The sequence below is a fragment of the Humulus lupulus genome, chromosome 5, assembly GCF_963169125.1.
Source record: "Humulus lupulus chromosome 5, drHumLupu1.1, whole genome shotgun sequence".
Lineage (NCBI taxonomy): Eukaryota > Viridiplantae > Streptophyta > Magnoliopsida > Rosales > Cannabaceae > Humulus > Humulus lupulus.
The window spans coordinates 218001954-218012582 of NC_084797.1; the positions used below are offsets into that span (position 1 = coordinate 218001954).

At 38.9% G+C, this 10629-nt stretch overlaps 1 protein-coding gene across 1 annotated transcript; it reads right to left on the reverse strand.

Moving 5' to 3' along the window:
- Positions 1-5871: 5871 nt before the first annotated feature.
- Positions 5872-6468, reverse strand: LOC133778176 (histone H4). The gene has a single exon (XM_062218040.1). It carries the CDS (start codon positions 6370-6372, stop codon positions 6061-6063), a length of 312 nt encoding a protein of 103 aa, XP_062074024.1. The 5' UTR covers positions 6373-6468; the 3' UTR covers positions 5872-6060.
- Positions 6469-10629: the final 4161 nt, after the last annotated feature.

Genomic DNA, 10629 nt, shown 5'->3' on the forward strand with positions numbered 1-10629 from the left:
ACTTGGTGGAGACCCCAGCGGCGCTCTTGGACCCCCGGAGCCTTTTCAGTCTTGGCCTGGCTGAGGGGTTCCCCCCGAAGACTGAGCCTCGCAAGCTCTCCTCGGGCTGAGACATCTCTTCTGTCAAAACAAAAACATGGTTAGTACAAGTTAGCAACCATACAGAGACAAAGACAAAGGGTTAAAGATAAAAAGTATGTGAATACTAAGGGAGCCCTACCCCCCGAGCTGGAAGAAGAACCTAAGACGATTACTTCCCGAACTGGCGCAAATTTCTGGGTCCGGGTCTGACTCAGGGCTAGATTCTCCTACGTACTGCCTAAGCCCCGGAGCTAAGATACCCCTCCGGAGGGATGGCCATGAACGGAGGTTGGTCCCATACTCCTCGAATAGGATTGACCTAAAGGCTAGGGTGTTATCTACTACTACGGTACCCCTAGGTCGGCTATCTTGGTAGTCCAACACGAGCCGATCGACGCAGTGGAGCAGGGTTGTGTCCAGGTCCGGATCACTTCGGTGACGATGAACGAGCTGTCGGGGGTTGAATCTAGCTAGCCGGGGGTCGGCAATGGCCCTATCTAAGTTCCTAAATATGTAAAGGTTACATTGGCCCGAGGGACCCGCGGCTGCTCCGGACTGGATCCTCTCTTCGTCCGTTATCTGGGCGACCTCCAGCGCCCGCTTCCTGCTCCTCACAAGTGGAGTCTCGTCCTCCTCGTCCTCCTCATCCTCATCCATCGCGACCTCCTCCACGATGATGGGCATAGAGGAGCGAACTGGGGGAAGCCCCCGAGGCCTCCTTAGATTCAAAGTCTGATTTGGGAAAATCAGCTTACAAAACACCATCGTCTTGTCCGTCACGAGCACGCGGTAGTCCTTCTCACTGGGGGGCAAGCCCGCCAGTGTCTCGTATTGGGCCCCAAGGGTCATAGATTTCTCTGTCCTCGCGAAGATGGCTGCAAGATTAGTCTGAGTCAGAACGAGGTACGGGAGGAGCTAAAATGACACTTAAAGTACGAGCTAAGGTCGGAGAAAACTTACGAGGACGATTGAAATAGTGATGCTCGCAATTCCGGAACCCAGTTGACATGAAGAACTGGTCCTTAAAGTCATTAGGGTGGTTGGGCAGCTCGATGACTACCGCCGTATTGGGAAACCGGGTTAGATAGTAAAACTCGTCGCCTCGCCCCCGCTGGTCCGGGCTGGCTTTGAGGCAGAAGAAATATAAAATGTCTGCAGGAGTGGGGACCTCCCACTCGTGCTTCTGGAACAAATACCCCAACCCTGCCAGCAGACGATAGGAGTTGGGGGGGAGCTGAAACGGGGCCAACCCCACGTAGTTGAGGAAATCAGCAAAATACTGATCCAGTGGAAGGAAGGCCCCTGCCTTAAAGTGTTCACCGCTCCAGGCCGTGAACGACTTCTCGAGCGGCGCACAGCTCCGCTCGCCATCTGAAGCAGGTCGGGCCACTACGGATGCATTCCCCAGGGCGATGTTGTGGGAAATGAAGATTTTGTTAATCTTCACCTGGTCGGTTATCTTTGAGACGATCCTCTCCGCCTCGAAGAATGCGTCAGGGGCCACCTCGACCTCCTTCTCCACTGTCGGCCCGAAGCGGGGGATCGGGGAGCTAGGAATTGCCGCCTTTCCTCTGTCCTGCTGGGAGGTCGAGCTACCGACGTTCTTCTGGGGGAGATTCCTCTTTGGAGCCATTTGGTCGCCTAACGAACAAAAGAAAACATTTCAGAAAAGGCGACCCAAGCATGAGGAAAAAGAAATTATTATTTGCACGAGCTGAGGTAAGCCCAGCCCGTGGAGAGTGGGACCACGCGGTTCGATGAACACGCGCCTATGCTCCCAACAGATCCCCGATTCCTCAGGATTCGTGTGTCAGGAGGGTTAGGATAGAATTTTCCTTGGGGGGAAAGTTTCAGTAGGCAGAAAATTGCAAAACCGCCTGTGAGGCGTGTTCCCTAAGCTACCCGGTTTTGCACCCAAAGTTACCAAAACTCCTACCCAGAAAATTTTCCCCAGAGAAAGCATCCTAAAACCCATACTCTAAAATGGTTTCCAACAGCAAAGATACCCTAACCTAAAAAGGGCTTTCACCCTCCGTATCCACAAAACCCAGTAAAACCTTGCATGCGGCTACAGTAAATTTTTTACCTATGCTACAGTGGCATATATTTTCAAAACGCACATGGTCAGGAAACTTACAGTGTGTGGCTGGGAGGTGGATGGAGGTGTCGCCCTGGTAAGAGCTTCGTCGGTGTATTGGCTTCCAAAGCTTTGAAGAAATCCGTGCGCCTAAGCTTCTTGAACGCTGAAAATGGCAGTAACAGAGTAGAGGGTTTGTTCTTCTGAGATAAAGAGAGAAGGAGAAGAGAAGTTTGAAAAATTTCGAATGAAAGGGTGGCCCATGCGTAGGGTGGCCACCCCTTTTTATATGCATAAAAGATCACGTGTAGAGGGCCGTTGGATGGCCCTGATGAGGGATCCGAGGCCCTCCACTCGAAATACGAAATGACGGCTGGGCATAGGCTAGGCCATTAAATGCGGTTCTCGTAAGACGTACCGTCACCACCCACGATGTTCCACGTATCAGGCGCCTGCGTAAAAAGTGGAATACGAAGAGTTCATGGGGAAGTCTAAAAGCCCCTACTGTGGTCTTATATACGACGTGATATACCACGAGCAGGAGCTTGGGGGGCAGATGTACGCCCTGATTTTCCCACGGGCTGATTAGCAAGTCGAGCTGCGGCCTAACCATGATTACCTCATGATCATTCCCAGGGGCCGGAGCTTCTGTCGTAATGTCGTGCCTTCTTAGCTCGAGGAAGCCCCAAGAGCTCGCCTTCACTGCCCAAGGTCGGGGCAGGGGTTCCGAAGGTCGAAGACCGAGCTAAGTATTAAGCTCGTGGTACGAGCTTCATATGGAGGCTATGACCCTTTGCGAAGTCAACACACGCAAGGTAAACGTGCACATATCAGGCATCGCGTGTTTGATATCCCCCTGACTTCTCAGACACGCAGCAGGAACGTGCGTATTCAGACACCCACGACTGGGTTGGGTCGTGCGGCCCATTACCTCCTTACCTATTGATTTGACCACATTTATGTGTCAGGTTTAGGAATTAATCATGAATGTCACATAATTGATACGACAAGTAAGAAGGTCACGGGATGACCTTCTTACCAACTTCCAGGTGCCTTCTCCTATAAATATGGAGACCCTGGGAGTTGAGAGGGGTTGGGAAAAAATAATCTCTTGTAAGAAATACTCTATAATCAAATACTCAGTATAGATCAATAATATTGACTAGTGGAGTAGAAGGATTTTAACCTTCGAACCACTTCAAAAAGGTGTCTTGAGTCACCTCTTTCATCCTCTAAGATCATATATTTGTTTCAGTTCTACATTTGGCACTAATCCCTTTCTCTTCTTCTCTTAATTACCTGTTGGCGAAGAACCGCGTCAACAAGCAACATATAAAAGCAAATCATACTGCAAGCATACTTTGCAAAACTCTAACATATTGTTACAGATCCACATCAAACAATAAACAAACTTTACAAACTTCAAACATATTGTTATAAATCCAAAAAATAACATATATAAGCCATCTTTCTTGTAAGGAAGTGAAAATTTTCTTTGTTTTGAGTCAACGAATTGACATTAAAACACCCAATAAAATGACCATGTATACTTATAGGACTTTGAAATGTTTAGCCTATTTCAATCAAGCAAAATACATGGAGAATTATTTAAATTAACATATAACAAACATTATTTCTTAAACACATATAATTGTGATCCTCATTGTAAATGGTTATTAAGGTCTATTATAGATCTCAGTACATTTTTTATCTAGTTTTACTTTTCATGATATTAGTGATATAATCATAGGACCATGATGAGCATGCCATCAGATTTTAATAACCCAATTACACTCTTAAGCTTGCCACTAGATTCTAAGAATTCAAGCAAAAAATCAAAATGGTAAGCAATTAAATAAAATAGATAAATGCAACAACAAAAATTAACAAGATTGTAACCGTTATTTATAGAATCATAACATGTGCTAACAAACTTGAAACAAATTGGTACAGGACCATAATATAGAATCAAAACAAGTCATGAAAGATCACAATCAAAGCAAGCAAACATCATAACTGAGTATTTAATTTCATAGCTCCAATGAGCAAGCTGGATGTTTTTTATCAAGAGAACAAAAGTTGTATCGGTGGTAACCGAAGAGCTATATCAATAGTTCTACACTTAATCAGTCATTATAATAAACATCAACCAAATAAATTAAAAAAAAAACAAAAAAAGAATCACTTTTCTTATGAGAAAGGAGAAACTTCCCTTTTTATTTTCTTAGCAGCACTTGAAGAAGCAACAATAGAGTTCCTTCGGAGCCAAATTTAGAAAACCCAAATACTTGAAAACAAATTATTCAAACACCAAACCAACAAATGATTACTAGCGGGAGATGAAAAATTTCAGGCATCTCTAGGAGAAAATGGAGAAGAGAGGAGCTGAGAAATAAAGATGGAGAGAGAGTTAGAGTTTTCAATTGGGGAAAAATGAGAACTAAAAATTTTCTACCGTATAAAAGAAAACAATTGTGTATTTCGAATTTTTTTATAATTTACAGTGAAGTGTGTAATTTTTCCTTATTTTTTTGTCATGTAATCCAAGGGTCGTGGCCCAGGTCCCCAATTTCGAAAGGGATTTTTCATAAATATGACTTTTATGCTATTATTGTGCAAAAATATAATTTTTCCTAATTTGTATGGAAAAACTTATTAAGAAAAAAAAAATCATGAGAAACACAATTGCTAACAAACTAAATATGGGAAACATAATTGTTAACTAACTAAATATGGGAACTTGATTAAGAATAAAACTATAGCATAAACTAATTTTTATACAAAAATATGGGAAACTAAACCTATAAAAGTAAAAATTCTTAAAAAAAAACATTTTTACAAAATTTATTAAAAACCCATATAAAATGTAATCTCCTACGTTTACATATAAATGACACTACTATAATAGCTTAAATTGCTCTATTATCAAAAAAGTAAAAAAAAAAATGCTCTATTATAAGAATACGTTAACCTAAATCATTTATGATGTATATTTTTTTTATTGGTAATAACATCTCCAATGCAATTTCAGTGTTGCAATTTAAATAAAAAATAATAATACATCTAACATTTTCATGTAAAGTTAAATTGGATGGATGAATTAACTTAAACCGTTCAAGTAAATATCACAAAACAATATGTACCATATACCTTTTTTAGTGAGCCTAAACATATTATTAGTATTGAATAAATGTAATTTTGTAAAAAAAATGTAATTTTGTCATTTCTAATAAATTTTTATTTTATTTAGTCTTCTTTTTTTCTAATTTAATATATGTTCGATTTCACAAACAGCAAGCGTTATCTATTAGTTATTTTGAAGAGAGAGATTGATTGAGACTAAAACCAAGGTTTTTTCAAGTCATAATAAAATGACAATTAAATACAAAATTATAAGATAAATTACCCTAAAAAATTTTGATAAAAAATGCCCTAAATTATAAATAAAATATTATATAATCTGGTTTTTTCACATTGAATAATTACTGATAAATTATCAGATGGCAAACGCATCGTTAACATTTTGATAAACAGGCCAAGCCATTTAGAGCGTACAACAATGGCGGCACATGCTCATTCATCCTCTAGACGATTGCGTCTAATAACTCCGACTTCGAAACTCAACAATTCAAACCAGCTTTCGATCGCAGAAAAACCTCAGATTATTCTACAACATTGCAGCTCCATTGTATTTTGTTTTCCCGAGAGAGGCAAAATTTGAAGAAAATCCATAGAAGATTTTTAATTCAGTTCATCACAATCACAAATTAAAGAAACGAAACTTAGATAACATTGATATCAGAACATCGGAGATTACAAATCTAAATCCAAGATCCCAAAAAAAAAGCCAGAAAACCTAAAAACCCTAAAATAGAAACTGATTGTACATATGGTTTTGGGGCTTAACCACCAAAACCGTAAAGGGTGCGACCCTGCCTCTTCAAAGCATAAACCACGTCCATGGCGGTGACCGTCTTCCTCCGAGCGTGCTCCGTGTAAGTAACAGCATCACGAATAACATTTTCCAAGAAGATCTTGAGGACTCCTCTGGTTTCCTCATAGATAAGGCCGCTGATACGCTTCACACCTCCCCTACGAGCGAGTCTTCGAATGGCCGGCTTGGTGATTCCCTGGATGTTATCCCTGAGAACTTTCCTGTGCCTCTTAGCACCTCCCTTTCCCAAGCCTTTACCGCCCTTGCCTCTTCCTGACATTTTCTCGGAGACTTTCTCGACAGTCAAACAGAACGCTTTAGATCTCTTTCGTAATAGTTAAAGATGGGATGAAGCGGGAATTGGATTAGTGGCACTATATATAGGCGAGACTTTACAACTTTAGCGTGTGTTTTTTTAAAGAGCGCGGTGAGAATTGGAGCCAAGCTTTTGTTGATCCAATCTTGGCCGTAGGATGAATCTTTTTTCGACGGCTGAGAATACTGATCCGCGTGAAGGGCGATATAACTAAGTAAGTGGTCAGTGGTACTCATTTCTTGAAAAGCTTTGGATTTGAATTAAAACACGTGGGACTACTATAATTCTTGATTGGTAGCATGTTTCCAAAAATAAAATGCAAATAAGAAACATGATTTTCTATTGTAAAATTGAAAATGTTAAAATCAAGTTTTCCCTGTTTCCAAACTTTTTTTTTGGCAAATTTTATTTCCTAATTTCTAATCTAATTTGAACACCCAAATACTATATTTTTATTCTTGATTCTTTTTCTCTTCAGTAGTCGACAAAAGTATATACTAAGGAGGAAATGCTTGATCTTGTTAGTCTTGATCATAAATTTATTTGTGTCCATAATCTTGTACATATTTAGTTTTTAAATAAGTTCGTGACTGATTTTATGTTAGTTCAACTTATGTTTATATATATATATATATATATATATATATTAGGTAGAAGCAATATGTATTGCACATTTACTTAGTTTTAAAGTTGTAAACATTATTTATAATTTTAATAAAAATTAGTTCACAGTTTAAAATATATATATATAATAGCATGAATTATAGTTCTATAGTAAATAAAAATATTTATATCAATAATCTCTACATATATGATATCTAAACACAACATATATATATTTACATGGCTACATGATATATATATAAAAAATATAATAATATTTAAAAAGAAATCAATAATAGAAATAAAATAAGACTAGGAAAAGTCATAGTGTACACAGTAGTATACATGCATTAATTATTTTTAGTATCTAATGTATCTCACAATGTCCTTTGGTGAATTTGATGAAAAAAAAGAGTTTCAATCACTTGATAAAAAACAAACTTTCACACAAACTTATAAGATAAAAAAAATTATATGTATGTCTTTATTATTTTAAAATAAATATGATTTAATTATTTAAATTATCATAAAATGTCTTTAAAATATCTTATTTTATTTTATTTATTGATTAGTGCCAAAAAATACACATTTATTGATTTTAATAGTCAAAATAAATTAAGTTTTAATTAATATTTTCATCAAATTAATATGATTTATTTTATAAATGAAAATATTTAATTACGATTTAATTTATTGTTATTTTGTAGGAATTAAAGTTGTATTTTGGTACTTTGAAATGAATAATAAAAAAAGAGTTAAATCTGTAAAAAAAAATATGAGAAATGGCATTTTTGAAACAAATGGCCCAATCCAAAGGCCCCAGCCCAGGCCCATTTTCCTCCCCAGCCCACTGAAGTCGAGCCGAGCCGAGCCCCTTAGCCGAGTCGCGAGCCGAGCGCCTGACAGAGTCGCCTGCTGCCTGACACTGCCAGCCTCATTGCGCCACCTGTCCGCACCCATCAGCTCCCAGCAGCACTCCAGCCCAAGCCTCCAACGCCTCACCAAACACTCCAGCGGGCCTAACTTCCCTCCAACAGGCCCAACGATCCCAACAGGCCCATTTTCCTCCTTCAGTCCAATCCGAAGCCCAGCACTTCAACATCTGAAGCTCCCCCAACAGCCCAACGCAAGCCCAACACCAACCAGCCATTTTCCTCTCCCAACCATTGCCATGTGGCACGTTTTCATTGGCTATAAATGGGTCAAAACCCACATCTGCCACCAGCCACCTTCAACCCATATTTTGTAGGTATTGGGCCTTGCAAAATTGTCATTTTGAGCTTTAAAGCTCATCTTTTTTGGTGTTTTGGAAAAATGACATTTTGACCATACACCAAAATAACTAGGTTAATATTTATAATAAGATTTAATTTTTCAAAATTATATTTTATTATTATTATTTCATATTTATTTTGTAAACCCCAAATTGTTGTTTAATTTCTTTTTAGTCATTTTCTCCCTCTATAAATAGGGACTCTTTCTTCACATTTTCTATATAATTTTTAGGTAGCAAAATTCTACCAAATTTTAGTCTCATTTCTCATATTTTCTTTCTATAATTTCATGAGAATGTCTAGCATAATAGGCTAACCTTCTTATGAAGGTTAGGATGATCCTATATGCACTATGACTTTGTTTGATATTTTTTATTCACCGTGTGCTTAAAGTTTATATATTTTAGTGATTTATTTTCTTTCATCTCTACTTCTTCATTTTGTTATCTATATTTATGTTTACTAATAGTATATAGATTTTGTCATGCACTTTCTATGTATTATCAAATTAGTGAAAATAATATAGATAATATCTTTATCATTTTCTCCATCTCATTCATATATATTTACTTTTACTAAATCTATATAGAATTAGTCATGCTCTTTCTATGTATTTTATAAATAGTAAAAGTAATATTTGTGTTAGGTTTTATGTCCAATCTCTTATTGCATTATTGCCAATGGTACAATATCATTTTTAGATTTCTCATAAGACTTATCTCATATTTCCATGGTAAAGAATAATAATAACTTGAATACATTTTTGTAAAACATATTTGTGCTTCTGTAATGCCCTGGTTACCCCAGAACAATTACGGTGAACGGTGAATAAGAAATTTGACTCACTACCCGAGTCCTTTGGTTAAAAACGTGCATCTAAGTGTTATTAACAGGCTAAGGTGGAAAACCAATCAAAATGAAATGATATATTTTATTTAAATACATAAAACTTTTTCATGGCCCCATCAAAAACATTTACAAGTTATTTATAACTCAAAATGGTCATTACTGTTTCAAATTTACAAATCCGCCGACCTAAGCGGCAAAAATAGGGTAAACCCCCTAGTTCCTCTGAGAACTCCTTGGCCGTGGTGGTCAAGCGGCCGCATAAGTACACATCACCACCTAAGCTCTCCACTCAAGGCTGGGTGAGCTTTTCTTTCCCTTTACTTGCACCACATAGCACCCATGAGCCAAAGCCCAGCAGGAAAACACAATATAGCATGAATATAATCATTCAGGACTTTCAGTCCAAAACAGATGAGTGACAGTCGCAAAAGTCACTAAGGTGGGTTCAGCTCCCTTTAGCCATGTGACGATAGGGTCACTGGGGCTTAACAAATAAGTGAACCTTTCACTAGCTTATACAGGATAGGTACACGATGACTAGTCACCAACATAACCTACCTCATGACCATAAGGTCATAACCATGGGATTCCGCTCCCTAGCCATGTGACGAGTTGTCACCTAGGCCTTTGGCCCTGGCTCTGATTAACTAGCTTAGACTAGTCAAGCGCTTATAAGTTTCACCGACCTTAGGGTTGGTCCAGCATTAATGCCTTAGAGTCATTCAATGGTGATATCGATTAGATCTAATCTTTTATCGGGCCTGCGTTCAGGATGCCTATGCCGTTTCTGACTCTCAGGTCAGTAATATGTGACCAGTGTCGTCCCTAACTAATCAGTGTCATACACAAGTAAACAACATCCGCTAGCATTTAATATGCAATCAATGCCCACATTAATCACCCAACATGCCTCATCAACAATCATGTATGTCATATACACTGGGTGCAGTTTTCTTACCTCCGGTTCGAGCGAGAAATATAATAAGAACGACTCCTAAGAACGATCGACCTTTTGGTTCCTTAGCGGTTACCAAATCATAACTAACTATAATCTCCATTAATGAAAATCAACAATGAAAGGATCTTAACCTAAACCCCACTCTCGGGACCTCAAAACATGCTCACACGATGAGTAGATTCAATCTCGGGCCTTAAGGATTGAAACCCCGAGCCAAAAACCCCTAAAAACACCCAAAATGGGATTCTGGAGGAACAGAGTAGCGCTACAGCGCTGCTCCCTAGCGCCCCAGCGGTATACTCAGAACCCCCAACTTCCCAGCAAAAGTCCTATGTAGCGCTATAGCTCCCTCTGATGGGCGCTGTAGCGCTACCCCCAGAACAGATTCTCCCTTGAAATCTCCTTCTTTGACTCCTTCAATTCCAACCCGATTTCAATGCTTCCAAACCTCATTTTTGGTGCCAAATGAACCCAAAAACCATCCTCACATGCCCCAAGCATCACAACCACAAGAACCCTAGCCAAAACTCCCAACAA

What these genes read in the sequence shown, in the direction of transcription:
- LOC133778176 (XM_062218040.1), bottom strand. Translation starts at nt 6,372, where the DNA reads ATGTCAGGAAGAGGCAAGGGCGGTAAAGGCTTGGGAAAGGGAGGTGCT.